At 37.2% G+C, this 25,349-nt stretch overlaps 1 protein-coding gene across 1 annotated transcript; it reads right to left on the reverse strand.

Annotated features, from left to right (window-relative positions):
* Positions 1-1,939: 1,939 nt before the first annotated feature.
* LOC132043243 (uncharacterized) lies at positions 1,940-16,425 on the reverse strand. The gene is made up of 8 exons (XM_059433719.1): positions 13,955-16,425; positions 12,219-12,348; positions 12,049-12,137; positions 8,540-8,778; positions 6,766-6,852; positions 5,542-5,641; positions 4,489-4,681; positions 1,940-4,361 (listed from the first exon to the last, which is right to left on the reverse strand). The coding sequence occupies exons 1-8, from the start codon at positions 16,157-16,159 to the stop codon at positions 2,635-2,637; spliced, it is 4,770 nt and encodes a 1,589-aa protein (XP_059289702.1). The 5' UTR covers positions 16,160-16,425; the 3' UTR covers positions 1,940-2,634.
* Between the last annotated feature and the right edge of the window lie 8,924 nt (positions 16,426-25,349).

The raw sequence follows: 25,349 nt of genomic DNA on the forward strand, positions 1-25,349 counted from the left end.
TTTACCCAAAATGGTCCACATTTCTAATATTATTCGAAATCGCCCTTGTATACAAGATTTATACATTGTCTATCGTAAGTGTATAATATTGTATATTGTGTGTATAAATATTGTTGCAAAAAAGTTGGCTATGTGGATGTACATTAAAACTATGGCTACGTGAATGTAACATTTTATGATGGATTGTATCTTATTGAAATTATCCCTTAATCAAATGTAAGTAAAAGTGATTTAATTCTGTAATTTTTTTAAAAAAATATTTAACTTGGGACAATTTTAAAAACTTTAGATAAAGGAGGACGATGTTATGGATTAGTCATTGTCGTAAGATAGTCAAGTTAATTATGATAAGTTTCTGAATAATCTTAAAATAGATAAAAATTAAACGCAAATATACATAAAATACCTCAATTAGTTTCGGATCGAATCTTTGTTGATTGATATTAGATATTAGTAGAGGGTCAAGTTAAAAGTATGTGTCAGGGTTGCAAGAATTGTGAAAAAGGTCAGAGCTCTCTCATTGGATGCACACCTTTTTCTTGCTTCTAATGTTTAATCAATCATCTATTTTTGTCTTTGATGGAATTCATACATCATACATTAGTTCTCAAGGTCTACTACACTAGGCCAATCTTCTTGGGGGCTCACAACTTTTTGTTCTATTTTTGAGTAACTTTTGTTCTTTTTTTTTTTTTTTTGATGATATGAACCTGCACGCTTATTCTTCGGCAATGCATTTAGAAACCACCTCGCGTTAATAGCTCGCAAACCACAGGTAACTTTTGTTCTTTCTTTTCCTACTCTGATTTTGCTACTTTTTGACAATCAAACTGATTTAGGTCGATGTTGGGTAAATCAATTCATTAATTGTGTTTGGTACTTCATTGCTACAAGAAATCAGAAGACTACCTTTTAAAGATGAAACAAATACTAGTAATAATTTATGTTACTCGGGTGTTTATACGACCCTTGGGGAACATACAAGAGAGATTTCTCTAAATTATAAAGAGACTAGCAAACTTCTTTTACACTAACCAGCCTTTTCTGAGAAATGACCACATAGGTACCTAGAAATGGCTGTTATTTCAAGAGATTCAAGAAAACTACTACCATTTCCACAATCCGCAACCTGGCATAACGCTTCTTTTCCAATTCTTCGAAAGAATCAACTTATTATGTATCCGTTCTTCGTCAGAAGGACAGATGATTTTCTCTCCCTTGAGCCTTTGAAATCCTTGGAGATACTTCCTTCTCTTAACTACACCATGGAGATAAGGTATTAAACCTGTGTATGAATCCATCACAGATCTCTTGTATGCCATGATATGAAGTTTGCAGTTTTGACTCTTCTAACAAGAAACAGTTATTTATAGGGGTAAAAGAAACAAGAGACATGCCTGCACGTCCTGTGTTTGTTGCCAAATTCTGAGATTCAAGTAAAGAATATAGCAAGGAAGTCAAAAGTATATGTGTGCGTGTGCATAGAAGATGTCAAAGTTCATCCACATCCATCTTACCAGACAAGAATTTGGGTCAGATTCCATCTTACAATTACTTTGTCAGTCGTTGTGACAACATTATATATAAACATAAATTTCCCTTTGCTTTTTTCTGAAGCCACGCCAACTGATTAACATAATCCCAACTTCAAAGATTCTTGATATCTACCTCAAGTCTAATATATCGATAAACAAAGAAAATTTCAACCATAAATGTATCTAACTAATACAATCAAATATGAACAAACGGAAAGAAATACAAAAACTTTGTATATCTGCAGCAATAAACACTGCAAAAATAGTGTAAACTTCCGGTAGTCACAGGAAACTAATAATCATCCAATCTGTGAAAAAAATATTTACCTCACACGAATCCGTGTTGCTAGCAAGATTAGGCACAATCCTAAGAAGCAAATACGAGGAATCTCATAGTGAAGAAGTTAACCAGAAACTTGGATACTTGGGTACTATTATCATTTCAATTGATGAATTACAAGGATCTCTGAGGACCTTGGAAACAGAATATTAGATCTACACAAAACTACATATGTACATTCAAAATCTTCATGAGTGTCTTTCACCAACGGAGTCCACAAAATTTGCCGCCCTATCCATGAGGTACAATTCGCATAACCTTTTTAATAACAATACTACTAATAGGCTGGTGATTGTACCGCCAAACTACAAGACGGCAGACACCCCATTATATATAGATAGATCTGTAGAAACAATTACCATTATACCAGCTCCTAAAGGACACCGAGTGTCCCAACTTCGTCAGATGGTTTAGGACAATGGTTTCAGCTCCTTCAATCAAAAGCTGCAATGCATCTCTAAAACCTTCCACCTAGATGACAGCACGGAAATTGCACAATTCCTAGACCAATTTTTTAATAGCCTTGCTGAATAACCGATTCCTTTTTATCCTTTATGACATAACGCGCCGAAGAATCAAAATTGGATCGATTAACAAACTGCAAACAGCTTAAGGACATCACATGACCTCGATTACTCAAAGGTAGTTCAGGTGGGGAAACAACTTCATGGGAGACCCTGTATAAAATCCTACATCAAGCTTACTGTTGATTAAGGTAATGTTTAAGTAGCATTGTCAGTGTGATTAGCCTCAATAGGCTTAGACCTGAGTCTCAATCTTTTCTTCAGCAGCAAGTTCTGCAGATACATCAGCAGAGGAATCAACATTTCCACTGAAACTGCCTACCACAGTCACTTCATGACTTTTTGCCTGACTAGGCTCAGAGTAAACTATCTTCTTATCAAGAGAAACTTTTTCTTCAGAACGGCCATCAGAAGGGTTCAAGCCACATGCTTGAGATCCAGGAGAGAGACCAAGTTGACCGTCAGTGTTATTTTCCCGGGCAGCATCCAAAGAAGTTCCAACCGAGGAATCAATAGCAGGTCTAGAAGAAGAAACTTCAGCACCATTATTATCACTAACTCCATCACCAATTGGAGAGGCATCCAAAATTCCCTCCTCCATGGAAACATCTGCATCACCAAGGTGTTTAGATTCAGAAGTTTGCTTTAAACCCACATGTTGCCCATTCTGCACGTCAGGTCTACTTAGTTGAGTAGAGTCTGAGAGGACATCTGTTGCAGGCTTTGCACTCGCACAAGTTGCAGATACACATACTGAAACTTTTGTCTTGTCAGTTTCTTCAACTGCACTTCGCGCAGCAGGTTCCAAACAACCATCTGTGGCATCTGTCCGCAAACCTTTCCCATTGGCATCAATGGAGGTATTATCTGAAACCTCCTCATTCTGTTTCTCTACCTCAATGTTTCTGGCAACTTTCGTCTTGTCAGTTTCTTCTACTGCACTTTGCGCAGCAGGTTCCAAACAACTATCTGTGACACCAGTCCGTAAACCTTCCCCATTGGCATCAATGGAGGTATTATCTGAAACCTCCTCATTCTGTTTCTCTACCTCAGTGTTCCTGGCAGAAGGTTCATCCAATGAAATGCACAATTTTTGATGGACTGGCTCAGATGACTGGGCATCAACTTCTGTGGAAGGAGCCGATGCAGCATCTCCTGAATCAGCGGTTCCAATACTTGCACCGGAAGGAGAGGAGGGCACCGATTTTGTGGTTGGTTCAGCCAGCTTCTTCTCCATATTGGATTGGACAGATCTAGCCTCCTTACTAGAGATTTGAATATCAGATCCACAATCAGCACTCCGTGCTCTAACCATAGCACTATCACTTAAATCGACAGGTGTAGTTGGATAATCAGAAGCACCGACACCGTCATCAACTTTTTCTACGCAGACTTCATCACCCATACTTGCACCGGAAGGAGAGGAGGGCATCGATTTTGTGGTTGACTCAGCCAGCTTCTTCTCCATATTGGATTGAACAGATCTAGCCTCCTTACTGGAGATTTGAATACCATATCCACAATCAGCACTTTGTGCTCTAACCATAGCACTATCACTTGAATCAACAGGTGTAGATGGAGAATCAGAAGCACCGACACCGTCATCAACTTTGTCTATGCAGAATTGATCGCCCATACTTGCCCCAGAAGGAGAGGAGGGCATCGATTTTGTGGTTGATTCAGCCAGCTTCTTCTCCATATTGGATTGAACAGATCTAGCCTCCTTGCTGGAGATTTGAACATCAGATCCACAATCAGCACTTAGTGCTCTAACCGTAGCACTATCACTTAAATCAACAGGTGTAGATGGAGAATTAGAAGCATCAACACCGTCATCAATTTTTTCTACGCAGGCTTCATCAAGCAAGTCGTCGCACTTAGTAGGGGAGTCCTTATCAGCTTTTTCAACCAAAGCAGGCAACTGAGGAACACTATGTTTCGAATCACCAGCATTTACACCAGCTACAGAAAAATCCAGAAGTCAAATCACAACCATGGACAGTATAGATTAAAATATCAATTTGTTTCCTTAAAAGGACAAGCAAAAAAAAAAAAAAAAGTAAAAGCAGAAATTTAATTATTATAGTACCCTCTAGGGTCTCTCCGTTTAGTAGCCTCTTTTGTAGCATATCTGTCCCAGGAAACACCAACATATTGATGGACTTCATTCCTTGTCTCTGTGATTCCTCAAGTGGATTAAATCCAAAAACTGCTGTCCAGGTATGCATATGCTCAGATATAGCAGGAATAATCAACTTCTCAACTTTTAGAGTGGAGAGGACCTGGAAAGAGAAGATCACAAATTAAACCGTTGCTCTGCACACAATATTGAGACCAAAATACAAAGAACATAATCTACATGCAATCACATAATGCCCGAATGAAAGCAGGTGCATGGGATAGCTAGAAAAGGTATGACGTGCATATTACCATCCGAAACATCACCTATACTGTTAGCAAACATAATGAACTTCAAGTCTTATGATGTCCCACATATTAGGTACAAATATGTGCGTCACTAGGAAATGAAAGCAGCAACAGTGGAATGAACAGAAATTCAATATGGATGAAGCAAGGTCCTGTCTATTCCTTCACAACGTCCCTATTTTCTTTCAGTAAGAATACAACTGTCTGATCCTACTTATAATGCCTCTTTGGAGACTAACTCTTGGAAACTTAAAGACATCTTATGTATTAAAATGTTAATTCAATAAGCAAATAGCATTACACTGTTTCTAGAGCATCTGGTAATACAACATTTCCTAAAGCATCCTATATTTTCACACAACCATTTGATTTGTCATGTTTCTTACATACACATCAAGAGACTGCAGTTGTAGCTTCCTGATGCTGTTTCTTCCACTTTGACAAAGTGCTATATTAGATTACTTATTTGCTACTTCTGAAGACCAGAACTGCAACGGGAAAGCAATTAAGATACCCTCTCTGTTCCAATGAATCATTTCGCATAAACAGAATGATGAATCTCAATAACTCATTTTGAATGGCAATAGCAATATATGCACGTGACAGTATGGTACATATCTCAATGATTTCTTATGTACAGAAAACAATCTTCAAGACAATTAGATGAATAAAGTGAGGAGGTAACAAAGACAAGCAGCAATAATTATTCTCATACCGTCTCAATAGCAGACAACAACCGGCGGCACATCCCTTGGCGCCTGTATATATTCCTGGTTCCAATGTATGGCATTTCTGCAAGTTGAGTTCCATGGATCCTAACAGTTTACAGCCAAAACAATGTTTATTGATTGGTAAGGCACGAAGGAACAAACATGAGCGAAAGACAACTAACAAGGAAAATGAGAAGCAAGAAATTATCTAACAGCACAACTAAATTGAGAGAATGATGACTACAGAAGTTCCTTAGCATGAAAGATCAGATACTTTAGAAAGTTCCTTTACGTTACAAGGAAAAAATCTACAACCTAAAAAGGGTAATTTGGTAGGGAGACAATTTATACAGGGATTCGAGATTAGTAATACATCGATTATTTCTGGTAGGATGAAGAAATACGAGTGAAGAGATCAGAGTATCCTAGTTATTTGAGTAGTTTATGTAAATTTTTTTTTAATAAGCGTGGTATTCGGGCCAGCTTGGGCACACCTCGACTAATTCCACGGGACACCTCGCACCAGCAACAGCAACAGGTACAAGGTAACTCTGTCCACCAAGGCTAGAACAGATGGGAAGAAATCACCTAGTGATTCTTATTCAACATTCTACCCCGCATAAACTAATACATAGATTCCTGCATACTTATGCTGGTATTATTTATAAGAACGGGCAAAATTAGAACCAAACAAAGTATAAGTCATGCTGAATATAATGAGGAGATTAATTCTCCTAATTCAAGCAACCAAACAATATACAAGTCATGCTGAATTTAGTGAGAAGAGTATCTCCTTATTTTTACAACCAAACGGCTCCTTTAATAGTTACAAAAGGATCTCTCAAATGTGTCCTTTAAAAAGCAAGCAGTGTTACTGTTTAAAGACTAAGTAGAATCAGTGTTCAGAATTAGGCACCCGAAAAATATATGACAAAAGATGGAAGAAAGAAACATAAAACAAGAAATTGTGTCTGTGACATGAGATACATTCAGTAAAACGCTGGCAAAAAGATGGTCCACTATTGCATATAAATTCAAAGACTAATTGATGCTGCATGATTACATTTTGTTAAAGATAATAAATACCAACAAAAGGAACACAATTGCAAGTTCTGAGACAGCTGAGATAGTTCAACTGTACAACATCCACATGCATACACCCAACTCTATCGATATCTGAAAAACAAACTCGAATTGTACATGAGAACGGTTTGAGCTGTCCAGTATACCTTATGGATGCAGCAGATATTATTTCATCGCCCCTTTCCAAGATTGCAGTATAGAAGCCACGAAAATTCAGCCGACTAAAGTTTGAGCTTCAGAGGAGACAAAAAAAAGTTATCAGATAACTGCTGAATAATACAACCAAATTCATAGACAAGGAAAGGGGAAAAGAACACGGAACACAACAACCGGGTAAAAGATAAATCTAAAAATATGCAAGCACATAATTCAGCAAAACCATAAAGCATATAGGGAGAAATTGTTACAGACAACAAAAAAGAAACATAGCCTGGCTTAATTGACAATAGGGCTTTCCATTTCCAAACAAGAGAAGAGGGTTGATCCAATAATCTCAATATATTGCCTCAGGGATACCAGTTATTTGTGATTCAGAAACTCAAACCACAAAAGGAAAAGTAATCATTTTTCTAACAGCTATATCATAAAGAATCACAAATAAATGGATGAGGAATAGTCAGATTCCCATGAAAATGGCTGTTAACATCACAGTGCAGCTGTGGTTTCTCAGGTGACAAAAAAAGGCATGGGAATAATCTATTTGTAACTAGGCTTCCAAGAAGAGAATCACTGTGTTTCAAGGAAGAGTCTACGAGGAAGATAAAGAGTGACGCATATGCTAAAGAGTGCTGGAAGTTAAGGAGATAAGGAAGGACAACAGCGAAAAGCAAATTCAGCTCCTCTTAAATTGAATGTCCTGCTTCACCTTTGGCAATCAGTCAGACCAGTTTAAGTAATAGCCTGTTTGCCGAAGCTTCTGTGATATTAGAAGTTCTTTTTTCTCAAATGCTTATCTGGGAAATATATGGTGTTTGGCCAAACTTCTGGAAAAAGAAAAGTGCTTTTGAGTAGTAGCAGAAACATTTATTTTGTTGTGAGGAAGAAGTTGAAAAAGGTTGCTTCTCCATAGAAGCAGAAGTAGGAGTTGTTTTTAATTTTTCCACGACAAATATATCCTTACCAAAAGTTTATATTTACCAAACTATCCCCAATGGGCAACAACCAACCTCATGCACTGTCGACACAGATCTATGACCCAAGTTTCATAGACTTGCTCTTTCTATCTATATTGTGATTTTAATCGTTAAAGTTTAATTAAATGAAATTAATAACTTGATTAAACTCTCTAATAAGAAATATTTCAAATCCTCTATTCACTGTCAATTCAAGTCTTCATTCCAATACTAAATAACTGCTCTTTTAAAACAAGGAAGTTTCTAAAACTGTACATTCTAACATCACAAATTTACTATTATATGGACATACAAGTTTTTAATTAGAACCTCCTCACAAGCACCGGACCAAACGTAAGGGTAACAACTACTAAACCTTACTCTCAATTAGCTGGTACTTCCTATATGTATCCTATGCTTCCAGTGTGTTCTTTGTTAGCTAAATCCGTATCGATCCTGAAAAATTGTTCATTGATAGTAAATCCGTTCGCTTTTACCACATTCCATCACCTTATTTATCGCACCTACGAACCTCTGCATCTAGAGTATATGGCTAGTTTATGTCAAGAAACCTCCTCATGCTTTATCTTCTATGTACTAGTGATCATTTCTAATCTTATATGACAGTACATCCATCTTCAATTTCGTATTTCCACAACATTTTTCGTTACAAGTAAATAGCCATATTAAATTATCAGGCAGCTTAATGAAGTTGAACAAATAACAAGGGCCTTCGGATATTAAATTGGGTATTTAACACAACATTTACAAAAGTACGACAGAGCATACAAGGTAAAGAGCTTATTACCCGCAGTTATAAAGAACATTATGAATAATATTGATGCCACTTTTTCTATCCACAATCGGCAAAAAACACTCATCCATAACAGCCAGTGCGACAGCTAGTTTAGAATTGCACTCCACCCGTTGAGAAAAGGCATGATGAGAACGATCAGAGTCTAAATCCGTTCGTTGAATTAGGGACCATGAGAATCCAGCTTCAATCTCATGTTTGATACCAAGAATCTTCTGCAAATGATCATATAGCTGCAAAAACAGAGAAGAGAAATGAGTCAAACTATCCATAACACATCCTGTGAAAGATAGCAACAGGGACTGTCTCAGATCAATAAATAGTTTCACTACTTTCGAGCTAGAAAACAGTATCGAACTCTCGGATAATTAGTAATTTCAGGACACAAAATGTTCAAGGTAAACTCCATGCTTCTCAATACGATAACAAAAGTCTAACTGAATTTGCTACCAAACTGGCAGCTTTGGAGATCATGCATTTTCATAATGGTAACCTTCTGAGAGAAATAACAAACACCAGTTAAGGCTCTTGGGCGACCAGTAAGAAAACAAGGACATGAGACAAGGAGAAGGGGTTCTAAATTCCTCCATCTCATTCACCCCTGTTAACAGTATTAACTGTTTGGATTTTTCACAGTTCAAGTCTCAACAAGACAATTGCATTATTCTCTCTCTCACTCCATCTCTAAGTGACATACAGCAATTTCAAGTCCGGCTCTGATTGTACAGAAGCTACCATTACTTAAGTCAAGACTACAAGCTACAAAGAAAGGAATTAGCACCATGTTCTTGGTGTTAGTGCAACAGACGCTAACCGTCTAATACTTGGTATGAGACAACATCACAATTGTTTTTTACACCATTAGCAGATCTGGAACTTGTTCTTGGACATTCTCCGCGTACAGTGGGCTACATGAGATACAGTGAAAGGTGTATTGGAAAGCTGGCAAGGGAAAAGGTTAAGGAATTCTTCAAAATGCATTTTGGAGCACAATTCCTGCATGCACTCTATGGAATATTTGGATGGAATGCAATCATAGATCTTCTAAATTCTAGATGTCCAACTCTTGGCGCAAAACGGTCGACGTAAATGATGTTGATCTTCTCATGGACTTTCATTAACTCCTTACTTTGTTAAAAAAGAGTAGCTGTCTCTTAATTTTGTACATCTCTGCACTTTCTTGGTGCTACAAATGAACTAACATTTTTTTTTTTAAGAGATATAATTGTATTAAAAGAGCAGCACCAAGAAAGGTGCTGAATTATTTAGGTGAACAAAAAACAAATAAGAATCCCTTTCCAAGGGTGAGGGAACTTTCCAACCGACTCTTTTCTTGAGATTGTTCCTATTGCTACCAAGTCGTTACAGCACCTCATGGATCATGAGCACCTAATAGAGGAGATGATTGGTTAGCTACAGTTTGTCAGTTTGACAAGGTCCATTAATATATGGGCTAGGTTCTGTTTTCCTAACGTATATGGTAGAGAGGGTCCTCTGCGGTCATGTTTAGGATCTTATCAAGGAGAGAACTGGATAACGAAATCATGTTGGTATGACAACGCCAAAAGTAGAACAGCTAGTTTTGGTTTCTTTAACTAAAATGGAGATTAGGCAGTAAACGCCAAATCACGTGTAGGATCCAGAGTGTATCCCCCTATGGTATACTGTAATCAAAGATTACCCTCTTTATTTTATTCACTGTATATAAAACTGTTACCCCTAAGTTGAGTGCCCCTCTTGATTCACTTTATAAACTGCTACATCCTCTTCTAGGTAATAAATTAACAAGCCTAGTGAAGTGAGGCTCTTCACATGTAGAATTGGTGCCACGAGGTATCCCGCCTCATGCAAATTAGACACTCAAGGCTTACATGCTGCAGCAATGAAAAGGACTTGGATCACTAAACAGAAGAAGGTTATGGATCTGGACTCCTTTAGGAGAGATACTAGGATTACAATCTATGATATCAAACTACAGAACACAGGTATGCAAATTACAGTGCTGAAGCCAATTGATCTAATGGATGTATTTTCTGCCAGCAAAGCTAACTGATGAATTAGAGGGCTTAATTTTTAAAGTGGTAGGCATTAACAAAAGGCTAGGTGGTTCGCTGAAAACAGTGTGTCAAGAAGAAATAAAAGAAATTACTCAGATGAAACAAGCTGGGTCTAGCAATCTCTTACTCCCTCCGTCCCATAATAAGTGTCACCTTAGCCAAAAACACGCATATTAAGAAACCAATAATGCAATGTGAAGTTTACTAAATTACCCTACCTAATGAAAATAAATTACTTTTTCCTCTTGATTATAGCATGCACAAATAGTAATCCTTTTGACATTGGGAATCCGACAATACCAAGTTACTATGTGGCTTTTCCAATCATCATTTATATGTTACTTTAACTTGTCATTTTTTGTCTAAGAGTAGAGTTGGAAAAAACTAACCAATTTATGTCTTGGTTTTAAGGGTATCATGGGACAATTTTTTTTGGCTAAGGTGACACTTATTATGGGACGGAGGGAGTATATTGTTTCAGGGTTGAAGTCCAAGCTTTTGCCATTTTTAGCTCTGTGTTTCTGCATCATATTAGGCTCGCAGATCCTTTAAAGACCAACGCATTTCAGTTGGATCAGTTTATCTAGTCCTTCCAGTTTTTTCAGTCCATTTGTTCCTTTACTCTTGTTTATTATCCATACATTAGTTGCCGAGTTTTGCATCCCTAGCTTCTTCGCTCTTGCAACAGTAGGTCAAATCATTATGTCAATTATCCGCAATTAAAGTCCATATATCCGCAAGAAATCATTTCCAGAATGTGCTTCGTAAATGTAAAATCTTCACTTGATTTTTTTTCCTCAAGATTTCCTACATATGCTCTCATTTTTTCACTAGAAAGGTGCTCTAAGATCTAGAGAAGAACTGAAAGATGTCTAAGACATAAATACTATCCAGCAGGCAAATTAATGCAGAATAAAAAGTTTTGGCTTTTCGATCCGGGTTCTCTGACAAGAGACTGAAAGCGAGGCATGTACCGACAGACAATCAACAACAACAACAACATACCCAGTGAAATCCCACAAAGTGGGGTCCGGGGAGGGTAGAGTGTACGCAAACCTTACCCCTACCTTGGGAGGTAGAGAGGCAGTTCCTAATAGACCCTCGGCACAAGGGCAGGCAACTCAAATCAGTGTAAACAATCAATGGTAAAATACTAAAAAAAGCATAATAAAACAGATTATCAATATGTACCGACAATAACCAGTTCAATTCTGAAGGTTCTAACGCTTGGGTGATCACGATTGCATTTTTCAAACACGAATAAGAGTTTATGCCAAACGTCATTTGTTTCATATGAAGATAAATGACAGTCTAAAATTCCATTAGGATTTGCGACAGCACAAACAATCCCAAAATAGTGAACAATGAAGATTGATAACTCTGCTAAGATATTCTTAATATGCTATACATTAGACAGGAGAACTCACAACAGAATAATAGAAATACCTCTTGGCATTTCTGCCCACAAAATGATACAGATGGATTATTAGAACTAGTGGGTAAAGCATTCATATCCAGACTGCATGATTTGTGATCTGCAAAATGAAAGTTTAATAATTTAGCTCAAGTATTGAAGATGTCAAGCGACCAAACCTCCCAAAGCAAAACAGCTTTACATTTTTTCTCACAGAGGCTGCAACAGATAAGTCCATCTACAGCTCCCTCTCCTTCCTCTGCATTATTACTGGTGGTCCCACAAAATTTGCATGTGCAATTTGGACAGTGCCAATCGCCTTGAGGAAGCATCTGCAGAAAAGAGAAGCATGTAAACCTGATGCTTATAAAGACTAGACATCATCTTCTAGGCTTAGTTCAAATGCATGATAAATAATAATATAAAGTAACAGAAAATTTCAAAATCCCAGTCTGCACATGTTGCATACTTTTGAAGATGCCTAGATAGAGTATGATGTTCTAAGAAAAAAATATCCAAATTAATATTCATTTCCATATTACATAATCAATTCTGATGATAAGTGTGCACTGTCCTGTCTTTCCATGTTTTGAATGATACAAACAAACTAAAACTGTCTTGCAGATGGAAGGGAAGAGGACGGAGTTAGTTATTGGAATGGTTTACTGATTGGTTTCAGTGAACAGTTTCGCTATAAGGATGTCTGTTGACAGATGTCGAAGCAAGATCAGGGTCACAAAAATGGGCTAGATTGCATACTGCAATTGATTGACTTCTGTCACACGGCTTCCTTATGGTTGCATTATTCATGAGATTTAGGGGCATGTGCAACTAATAATTTCAGATAATCAACTAGCACATGGAGCTCAATGCTGTTGACCAAGATGGTGGTAATGGAATCATAGGAGCCCTAACTGCTCCTAGAAACAAGAAGAAAGGGAACAGATTCATACAAAGTACTGAAGTACATTGAAGTGGAATTTCTCACAAGGAGCTACAAGACAGCCAAAAACATTACTGTTGATAAGTAGAGGACTTTCGTTTAATGGCGGCGTGTCGGGCCAGCTTGCACACACCTTGACTGTTCCACTGATTACCTGCTACCAGCTCAGGTACCCGGTAACTCTGACAACCAAGGCTTAGGCAGATGGGCAGAAATCACCTAGCCTCTGCAGGGATTCAAACCTGAGACCTCATGGTTCTCCTCCCGCTTCATTGACCATTATGCCACACCCTTGGGTGCTTAAGTAGAGGGATTTCATCATTACTAAAAGGTTCTTACAAGTTACAAGTGTCTTTTTCTTTTTAAACTTGGGGCAGAGCTATTGTTTTTCTTTTCTTTTTTCAAACACAACTGGATGGTACTTTTTTCTTTCCATTTTTAACCAGTTCGTTCTCTTCAGTTATTGTAAAATATCACACGGATGTGTTATTGAAAAGTGAGACCATTCATTGTTCATTCAGCAAAAGTGGAAACTACATATCTTTTATATTAGTTGTATAGAGTTGCAAGATGATCTCAAAATACATTGTTTCTCCATTTCTGTAACCTGGTTCTTTCTATAGTTCTTTTTATCATTGGACTATGGTGGTTTCTCAAATGAAAATGTAAGTATCGGGCTATGATCTTTGACCTGCCCCACACCCAAGCTCTGGTCTTTACTGTTCCTCCTCCACCTCCTCAATATTTATAAAAATCTAGAAAATTTACTGATGACAAAGGGTCGCTGTTAACAACCTCACACATGGAAAGCAAGAAATTCATACATTTAAATAAATACCCAGTAACAAAGTATAAAGTAGATTAAAAGATGACAATATAATTTCATATTTACTACCACAACAACAAACAAAAAAAGATTAACAGTGCAGGGATGCACGGTATAATTAAGAGGGAAAACATGCCAACAATGAGAAAAAAGAGAATGCTCTACGTACTTGTATACCCAGACAGCTCTGATGAAAAGTCGAAGGGCAACCATCACAACACATAAGGTCCCCACCGTCACCACATATACCACAAGTGTCATCATCAGGGTCATCTTCATCGATGTTTACAGTGTGGAAATCTTGGCGATCAGATTCTTCTTGCCGATTCCATGCATCAACCAAGCACTCAAGCAAGGAAACGCCAGACTCCAACATTATGTTTTGAAATGGTTGACGCAATGTACTTCCTGCATGCAGCTCAAATTTTGAGACTGGAAGGATTTTACTACAGCAACCACAGTGGACGCCATCTCGTGTAATCCAACCTTCTAGCTTTACTCTGGTCCTCCTGCGATTCATATATTGAACCTTCTGACTTAACTTCACTGTGCCAGAGTCAATCATCCACGCCAATAAGGTTCTTTTTCCAGTATAAGGAACATACCCATCGTTTTCAGAATCTTGCTCCTTATCAGACCTGCGGACCAACAATGTACATCTCCCAATTATCCTACTTCTTCTTGTATTAGAAGCAGCCCCAATAGATGATTTTCCAGACATATCCTGCTTAGATCTTCCTCCCCTTGAAGAATCGCCACTTGTATCACCATCACTCTCCTGATCTGTTGCATTAGACTTGCTTTTCAGAAACTTACCTTTCTTCTTTACATAGCTACTTAGCCTCTCCTCATGCTGATCACCATCTGTGTCCTCTGCAGACTCTTGCATGGTAGACTTTTTGTAATCTCGGTTCTTGGCATCATCTTTTCTTTTCTTCTTCATTTCTTTCTCAATCTTCTTCCTTGTTTGCCTGGTTAGCTTATTGATTAACTCATCAGCTAATGGAGCAAATGAAGTAGAGCCACCATCATGTTTACTTTTGCCTGGATCTTCCCCTGACTGTTTTTGCAATGCATCATAAGCCTTAATTATTGACCAGTACGCTGTTCCATTAGGATTAATATACACTGCATCTAAGTAATCTCTGTTCCTTCTCGGTCTATAATCAATGGTCCATCCAGCTTCAATAAGCATTCCTCTTATTCTCTCTCGCAGTTGCTGCTTCTCAGTACTCCCACCTCGTTTCAATTTTCCTTCTTTGGTTTTGGCAGGGGTAACATTTTCAGCTGCAATGTATCTGCTTTCTTCCTTAATCACCCTCGCCTTTGAGCTAGCAGGCTGCAGCTGCTGCTTCTCCATGCTCGCACGTCGCTTCAATTTTCCTTCTTTGCTCTTAACAGGGGTAACATCTTCAGCTGCTAAGGACCTGCTTTCTTCCTTAGTCCCCCTTGTCTTTGAGCTGACAGGCTGCGAACTAGGTGGTGCCAACTTAAGTGATGTATCAGTCTCATCATTTTCGGAGTCTACAGACTTAATGCCTTTTGCCAAGACAGATTTTTGTGATTTCAGCTCGGTCTGCTCCGTTTTAATGGACACTGGTCGCTTTTCAGGGCGTTTAGAATCCGAGTACAAAGAAGCTCGGCCTAACAAATCCTTCTTGACAACATCTTCAGACCTGGAACCTTTCCTACTTTCAACATCATATTCCTTGTGTGATAAGTCTATCTTCTTCTTCTTATTCACCATTACCTTCAAGACTCCATTTTTCCCTTGCAATCTTATTGGTTCTTGAGACGAGTCCTGATACTTCAACCTAAGCAATGATGAAATGGGTATATGTGTTTCATCATCGTCAAAATCACACCTTTTCTTGACACCATATTCATCACCCTTAGTCCTACTACCCGACAAGCTACTCGAACTATCAATGTTGGAGTGCTTCCTCTTCTCAGTCATCATATTCCTACTAGAACCACCACTTACAAACTCCCTAGAACTCCCCGTTCTCGCAACGTTCCACTTCATCTCCTCATCAAATTCATCATATTCGTCGAAATCAAACAAATCTAACTTACTTCTCTTCCTCTCACTCTCAATTTTCCCATTCCTACCAAAATCTCTACTTTCCACACCACTTTTTACACCACCAACTCCCCCATTATGATATTTCTCTCCACTCTTTCTCCTAATTGGCTCCAATAACTCTTCGCTCGACTCCGAATCACTACTCTCAACCATTCTTGGCCTCTTTTTCACCTTTTGTGAACCCATTGAAGAACCCACACCTATTCTATCATCTTTTTTCTTAATTATCAAACACCCTGATGAACTTTTCTTCTTCACTACACCCCCTGATCTTACACCACCCTCCATACTCAACCCTTAAAAGTTAATTCATAAATTGCAAATTAACCCCAAAAGTTCTCAAAAGATCTTTCAGAAACCCAAATTCTTCTTAATTATCAAACACCCTGATGAACTTTTCTTCTTCACTACACCCCCTGATCTTACACCACCCTCCATACTCAACACTTAAAAGTTAATTCATAAATTGCAAATTAATCCCAAAAGTTCTCAAAAGATCTTTCAGAAACCCAAATTCTTCTTAATTATCAAACACCCTAATGAACTTTTCTTCTTCACTATACCCCGCTGATCTCACACTACCCTTAATTAATTTCAAAAAATTGAAAATCCACCCCAAAGTTCTCTAAAAAGAGCTTTCAGAATCCAAAATTAAGCATTACCAGATCTGAAACAGAAAAAAGAACAGATTTTTACAATTAAAAACAAGAATTGGGGGGAATTTAATTGGTGTTACAGTGAGTTAAAATTGATTTGCATGAAAAGAATTAACGGCGATCTTTACCTTGACGGAAAGCGAAATTAGGTTAGATGATTCCGATGAGTGACGTAATAAATCCGGCGAATGGGAGAAGAAAGATAGAGACAGAAGCAAAGAGAGGAATTTGTATTGGTTCTGCCCAATAGCTGTATATATTTATATATATGAACAGAGCCCAGCTTTTTCCTTCTTTTTGATAGTACTATATTATGTTATGGAACAAATATGCTAATACCAAAAGCCCAAACAGATAAAATGGCAAAATACACCAAAACATCCCTAAACTATACCCAAAATATCAATATCATACCTAAACTATACGAGCACCTATTACACACCTTAACATCTTAAAAGTGAACTAAATTATCTCTCCACAGACCCAAACTCAGGCGTGTATTTGTCCACATTTTTGAACGCGTTGAAGCTGTAAAAAGGGCCATTATAATTTTTTTTTAAATGGAAAATCGATTAAACAATCCTAATTAATAATCTCAAATTTTCACCCACCCACATTTACCCATACCCGTCCTAAACATTTAGAACCCTAACTCCCCTAAATTGTTGAAGAACACGCCCAAATCGGAGCTCAACCCCAGTTGTTTTTTAATCAAAGGTAACTAAATTCAACTTTATTTAGCTTGTTCTACCGTATAAGCTCAAGTATTGTTGTATTTCAAAAAAATTTTGTAAAAATCGCTCGGATTCACCTTTTTTTTTTGTTGCATTAGTCCGTAATCTTTCATTTCGTATTTGTTAATCGCTTAATTTGTTTTTTTTTTTTCTCTCTCTCTTTTCTCGGGTAAAGATTGTTATACAATGACTAAAATAGGCTTTGGTAAGTTTTGTAAGTAAGAGGATGATCATGAGTTGAAGGATGTGCGATGCAAACATGGATTTCTTTTGCCATTGTCGACTTCTTGGACCCAGATTCACAAGGCAGAAGATATGGAGTTGTCCATATTATGGTGTAAGTGAAATTTATTTCAAAAATTGAACTTTGAAGAAGTGAATTTGCCTTTCAAATATTGAACTTTGAAGAGTTGAAAGACTGATTTTTTTTTTATTGATTTTATTACATTTTAGGGTGCTAGATCATGTGATTTTTATCTTTGGAAGGATGCTGACATTGATCCAAGATCCAAATTTGCTATTCCTAAATTGGTGGGAAGAATTGGTGAACTTGAAGCATCATTGGAGGCTTTTGAAAAGATGATTACAAGCCTTCTCTCGTCAACAAACTCCGTGAAAGCAAAATTGATATGAACAACATAGAAATTCAACTAGAAAATTTGGAGAAGACATTAAGAAGATGAAGGAAAAGAGAGAAGTGGAAGAGCAAGTTGGCTAAGTCCAAGAAAAGAGAGAAAGTTCTTTGATTTCGTTATTGTGTATTTGTATTGTAGTAGTAAGTTTTCTACTTCAAAACTTTTTTTTAGAGGTGTTTCAATGAAGTTGCCCTAAGCTCTTGTTGTAGTTTGGCATGTCGTTAGGGGTTATTTTGTAGTGTGCTTTTGGCATATTGTTAGCGGGGTTGCACTTGTTGGTGTTTTAAACAACTTGTTAGTGTTGGCATTTTGTGGAATGAATTGTGCAAATGGCTACGTAATGTTGTTGTTGTGCAATTCTTTGTCTTGTGCAATTGCTTTGCAAAATTAGTAAGTATAAGGCATAAACAAGAATAAAATTTCATTTAACATTGAAAGAACTTTTCTATTAATCGAAGGCACAAACATGAAAAGAAATAAAGAGACCTATTCTATAATTACGATCTCCGGTGCCTTCTTATTAATGACGAAGCATATGCGCCCGCCCGACCTCGCAAGCTTGAAATTCCAAAACATTTCCTCTTTGCGTACCGTTGTCATCAACAAACGTTTCCATCCTTGGCAAAGACTCTTATATGCACCCACTTTATATTGCATATGTGAGGCGTGAACTGGAAGAACAACCGCTTCACGGTCATGGTTTGCAAGGAATTGGTGAAAGCATGGGAAGAAATATGAAGTCATCCTTGTCAACGTATGATTTTGTTAACTTCTTCTCAAATGTTGTTAGGATGGTAGTCATTTTTGGTTTGAGGGGTTGTATGAGAAGTAGTGAAAGAACTATGATTTAATAAGAATTGGGCGAAGCATTAATCACCAACCACCTCACTTAAAAAGGCTAAAGGAAGTGGTCAAAGCTCTCGAATTTAAATAAATTCGTAAAAATAGATTACAATGACTTCAAAAAAGTGTACCAAGACTCTTGACCAAAGCCGGACAAAAATCGGTGCCATTCAACCCAACAAAGGCTAACAAAAGCGCCAACAATAAAATCTAAGAAAATTGCCATAAAGATACAAGGCTAGACATAAATTCAAAACTTATTAGACATTGCAAAACAGATTAGAACTAACGTTAAATGCAGTCACAGCTGCATAACCATTGATCAAAAGAGAGTGACTTTACATAGACAAGAACTAACGTTAAATGCAAACATAACTGCTAATTCAACAATGCGCAAATACAAATGCTAATTCAAGTGCCACAGTCGCCCAAACAAACTTAAATGCAGTCATATCTACCAAACCACTACATATAGTTAAGGCAAAATACATCAAATCACTCTTAAACTGTACCCAAAATATAGATTTGACGTATTTTGCCCGTAGTTAACCTCAACCAAATGTGATCCAAATTGCCCTAAACAAAGTATTTAAAAAACAACTACATAGACAAATTCACAAAGCAGTCACAGCTACCAAAGCTAGAATGGTCAAATTCACAATGCAGCCACTACTTTGACAATTTCACAAGGGAAGTGGTGTCATTTGGCTCATTTGTATAGCTTTATCCCCGTTTGACTCTCGCTTTTGTCCCTTCCTTGTTGAAGCCGCCCGGAGGTCATAGCTTGTCTTCCTTGCCATTTCACACCACCCTTGCTTTGTGGCAGTGTAGTTCACCGGTGACAAGCGACATGATTTGATGTTTAACCCTTTCACTAGGCAATCCAGTCGTTTCAAATGAATAGAACTACTTGTTAGTACTTAATTTCGTAAAATGATATTTAATTGTTAAACATAGAACAGTGTTTGACGATGATAGTTGCTCCACTTTGTGTGCGCAACACTCCCATTCCAACCATCTTTGGCCTTTTAGTAGCAACACTCTACAAATTATACCAAAATATTAGCAACTAATTAAGCCTCGAACTATACATGAAGTATGTGAAATTATTTACCTTTTTCGTTGATCCCTTTGGCCTACCCCTTCTCTACCGCCGGAGCAGGTGCCTTTCGGGGGTCGAACACGAACTTGGTCAAAGAATCGAACTTGGGCAAAGAAAGCATTTTGCACTTGGGCTAGCGAGTTGCCAGGCTCTCTAAGATCTTCTTTTATTATGACTCCGAGGTATGACACTTGCTGCATGTCATTTCAACCCCTTTTGGAGAGTTTTCTGTTTTTTTGGGTTCATCTGCTCTTTCCTCCTAACGGCCCTAGCCCTCGCTCGGCATCTCTCACTTCGGTGAGTATAACAAGAGGATTTCATGGATGCGCCACATCTTCAAGTTCGTGAATCAAGTTGAATAAAGTAGTTATATGTCTTCATATAGGTACCTCTAGAATACCACCGAGAATGTAATCCATTAGGTTCAACCTCTTGTGGTGAAGAGCAAAGAATTGCATTGAGGATATAGGATGCCTTTCAACATCCATGCTCTACAAGAACAAGTTTTTCTCGCAGATCCACAATATGTCTAAAATGACCTTCAAGAACCTCTCATACCTTGTATCGAATTCCATTCAATATCGCATTTCATGTGACCTTGTAAAGATGCTCGTCGAACTTTCAATGCCATCGGAGAAAAGTCATGAATCCAACTTTCACAAAACTCCCTCATCTGTCCTACTCTCTTCATCATTTTGACTCTTATTTCTTCAAGCATAGTCTTGTGCCTTGCAGCCAATATCCAAGAGTTGAAACATTCAGCCATGTTGTTGTTTATAATGTCACACTTTGTGGTATATTTCATGTAAACCTTGCTCACCTTCAGTAGTTGTAGTACATCAACTTATCAAGACATTTTTCTCCCAAAGTTCGCGTAGTCTAAGTTCTCATTCACCGAGACTCAAAAGTTGACTTTCAGACACCTCCGTAAGCAATTATTCCTCTCAAGGCCTCTCGTATTTTTGGGACCAATTGGCTAAAACATGCCTAGCACACATTCTATGTTCAACATTGGTAACCTATTTTATGGCACTTTCAAGACCATGAGGAATAAAAAATGCGATTAGTAAAGTAAAAGAACATTAGTGTGTAAAGATTATGAAACGGAGTGAATTTAATACTTAAATCTTACCTTCTGCGTATACATTATAATTAATGATATTCCATCTCCCAAATCTTCGAAGATCTTCCTTTAAAATTTAATAAACCAAGTCACCGTGCTTGTTCTCAACCTCAACTATCGCCTGTGTCGTTGGCATCATTCGATTGTTTCCATCTTTGCAAATGAAGAACAAGTAATTGACCTTTGAGATTCCTTTAAAAAGCAACCATCCAAACCAATGCACTTCCTACAACCGCCTAAATTGGCATGACTTTTTTCATTGCATCAAAACATATGTAGAATCCTCTAAACATTTTTTTCCACCTTCAAATGTCTCATCACTAAGCCTAACTACACATGTACTACCTGATTTGATCTTAACAACTCATCCCTATAATCTAAAATCCTCCCAAACTCCAAAACGTGGTAACCCATCAACTCGGCTAAAACTTTCTTTCTTCTACACACGCTTCCTACTCAACATAAAGATCCAACTCCTTCTTAATGAGCCGCCGAAACTCAAAAAATCTAATGTTTGGTTGTTCCTTATTCTCTCATTATAGTGACTAGATAAGAATTTGGTATTGCAAAGCTTGTTCCTATTGGTAGGGTCACACTTATGAATTGGATTATAGTTCTTCACCCTGAAAGTTGTTAGTCTTAGAGTCAAGACTAGCAAATAAAGCCAAGACAACCTCTACACACCTAACCCTTACCCTTGTTGGTTCATTAATACATTTTTTAATGGCAACATGCTCACGGACCGCATACTTGGTAACTCATAGCTTCTAAATTCATTAACACTTTCAAATTGGAGGCCGTTTCCCACACTATTTTCTCTTCGGAGGTTTTATCAAACACAACTCGTTTTGTCACCTTCTTCTTTTTGCTTTTACTCGTCTAATCTACTGCTCATCAATCAGATATGTTATATGGATTAGTCCAAAACCGGGCAAACCTTCATCTCGAGGGGTAATAAGGCTCATCACCACCCAACTTACCTTCCATGTTGTCTCTATTAGCACCTTCAGATTCAAAGCATACCCCCACATCTCTGCCCCTTGGTCCCGAACCTAACGTAACATGTTCAAAGGATGATCTCTTTCACCCCTCTTCCTTTTTTTTTCTTTTTTCCAGCCTCTCTTTCCTCCCTAAACCCTTAGCTCCTCATCTACATCACTCTCACTATGTACTTCTCCTTCATCAAACAATCCATCTAGGTATAAATCTAAATCACTACCATTTGCCTAAAAATCAAAATATTTACTCTAGTCAAGATTCAAAGAAGAAGATGCAGGGCAGGTGAATGTATTCAATAGTAGTAGTGTAAGAGGGGATTCACAGTGCTGTTACAAGGTTAAAAGGATTTGCTCCACTGTAGTATTAGGCAAGATTTGATGCAGCACGTGAGTATTGAAAAGATTTGTTTCGTGATTTGGCACAAATGAGAGTAAGGCGGATAGAACTTGAAAGCTAGTTGGAGTAGGCATAGATTTGAGTCGGGTTCAAAAGAGGTTCATTGAATGGCTCTAAATCAACATCAAAGGCATCAAAAGATGGAACACCACTACCTTCAATGTCTTGACCACTACTTTATCAAAAGAAACATCACTTTCACCTTCACACGGGTTACATATTCTAATAAGGCCGGGACCACCAGGCTCTTCAACCACGTGACACACAAAAAGCTTCCAAAATATCCCTATCCCCAAACATGCAAAGAATCCCCAAGTTGTATCCCTATCACATTTAACTCTACCAATACCACACTATCGACAAATTTAACATAAATGGTGCATTTACCAAGGTCATACCCTAATTCTTTCACACAATCAAGCAATTCAAAGTAACAAAACCTATCTAAATCCATACGTGTAAATTGCCATTTGTCCACCAACGTAGGGATTTTTGCCAGTCAAGTTAAATTCCCACGTTTGTAAAATCGCAAAGTAATCGCCTCACAAGACATATTTCGACTCCGAAAAACAAGACAAATACTTCAATTACATAGTGAATGAAATACACAACAACCAAATCGACATTTACATATTCAGCATTTACCGGTCATTTACACCGTAAATTAAAGGGGTAAAAATTAAAGACGCAAAAACCCTAGTTCTAATCGCACAACACGTAAAAACAAAATGAGACAAGGGACTAACCTTTTAGTAACACAACCTTTGATGTTTGTCCTCCAAACGTCAACAAAAAAGCCAACTTCGAATCGTCCAAGTTCAAAAATCACCAACACTTCGATTATAGGTTTAAGATGAAGAAAAACTAAAAAACTCTATGAAATCCGACAATATTGAGCAGGTAAACTAAAGAAATATATGATTTAGGACCAATATTGAACGATTTGTTGTTTGTGGTGTCGTTTGGTTTTCTTGAATTAGGATTTGGGCGTTTGATGTGGGTTTGGGTGATTTGAAAATTTTGGGGTGTTAAAATGGGTTTGGGTATTAAAATGGGTTTATTATGTTAAATATATTATAATGACGTGATTATAAAATAAATCAATTCATTTAATACGTGAGCTTCACCCAAGGGCGAGCAATTGCCGCCACGCCATTCTCACTAATTGGGGGTTTTGGTCGAGAGGGGTAATTTAATTCACTTTTAAGGTGTTAAGGTGTGTAATAGGTCGCTCGTATAGTTTAGGTGTGATATCAACATTTTGGGTATAGTTTAGGGGTGTTTTGATGTATTTTAAACAAAATATTGTACAATATACTTTTAATAGCTCAGTTATAAATTTCACCTTGTTGGTGAGCATTCGATTTCCCATTTTATAATTCCCTCACCCATTTCCCCTACTCCAAATTTTAATGCAGCAAAAAAAAAAATTTATATATATATTTTCAGTTTCTTTTTAGGATAATATCAATAATATACAATCCAGCATAAAATGTTACAATCATGTAGTCTTATTAAAAATTTACATCTGCATAACCAGCTTTTGTTTTTACAACAATGTTTATATAGATGAAATACAACGTTATATAACATTATACACTTATTGTAGGCAATGTATCAATCATGTATAAAAGTGTATAAAAATGTATAAAAGGGCCATTTCGGGTAATATTAAAAACGGAAAAGGGCCAAATATACCCCTGTACTATCGGAAAAGGGCCAAATATACCCCTCGTTATACTTTAGGTCCAAATATACCCTTATCGTTATACTTTGGGTTCAAATATCCTCTCATTAAGTTATACTTTGGCACAAATATACCCCTCATTTTAACGGAGGGACACGTGTCATTATCCTATTGGCCTAATTTAAACTAATCCCTAATTAATTAAAATTCAACTCTCCAATATCCAATTAAAAGACCCTTACCCATATCCAAAAATTCAAGACAAGCTTCAAATGAGCTTCTTCAATGGTCATTGTTCTTCATGATGGTGATTATGCGTGTCTCAAATTTCCAATTCTTTATTCTTGATATTCCTAAACATATTATAACACAAAATCCCACCTTCCTTGTCCTTCCCATTATCCGTATACCACAAATTCTCAAGCTAAGGACTAAATTTCGAAGATTCTAAACTCCCTCCTCCATCTCAACGTTTTTCGCAACATCTTGAACGAATCGTACACGCCATAATTCTTGGCTTTCAAGAAATTCATCAAAACAATATCCATCGCTTGGACTCACTTTTAATTGGAAATAAAGGACACCCATAAAGAAATGTTAATCAAATCCTTCCGTAACACTCTTAACGTATAAGCAACTTATTTTTATTTTTACCTAAATATATCCACTAAGAATTGCATCTTCCACCGAGAAATATTTAAACTCTTCTTCAAAGGAAAGCGAGTGCCTATTGTTGCTTTTATTGAAGCTTGTCTTGAATTTTTCGGATATGGGTATGGATCTTTTAATGAGTTGAATTTTAATTAATCAGGGATTAATTTAAAATAGCTAAAATAGAATGATACACGTGTCCTTCCGTTAAAATGAGGGGTATATGTGTGTCAAAGTATAATAACAGGGTATATTTGAACCCAAAGTATAACAATAACGGTATATTTGGACCTAAAGTATAACGGGGGGTATATTTGGCTCTTTTCCTATAGTACCAGGGTATATTTGGCCCCTTTTCGTATTAAAAATATGAGCCGTTTCGAATAAATATTTTCTCCAAATAGATATAGCGTTATTTTCCCTTCTTTTTACAGGGATGGACTAATTCAATTAGTATGTTAAAGTTCGGAGTTTGATTCACAACTGATTCTAGACTAATTCATGTATATATTGTATTTTTTACGAAGGCAATACTCAATAATTTTATTTATCAAAAGTTGAATTGATAAAGAGAATACAATTAGGGGAGGTTTGATACAATATATTAGAGACAATAATGCATGGATTAGTTTTGATATTATACTAATCCCTT

The sequence above is a fragment of the Lycium ferocissimum genome, unplaced genomic scaffold (assembly GCF_029784015.1).
Source record: "Lycium ferocissimum isolate CSIRO_LF1 unplaced genomic scaffold, AGI_CSIRO_Lferr_CH_V1 ctg2235, whole genome shotgun sequence".
Taxonomy (NCBI): domain Eukaryota; kingdom Viridiplantae; phylum Streptophyta; class Magnoliopsida; order Solanales; family Solanaceae; genus Lycium; species Lycium ferocissimum.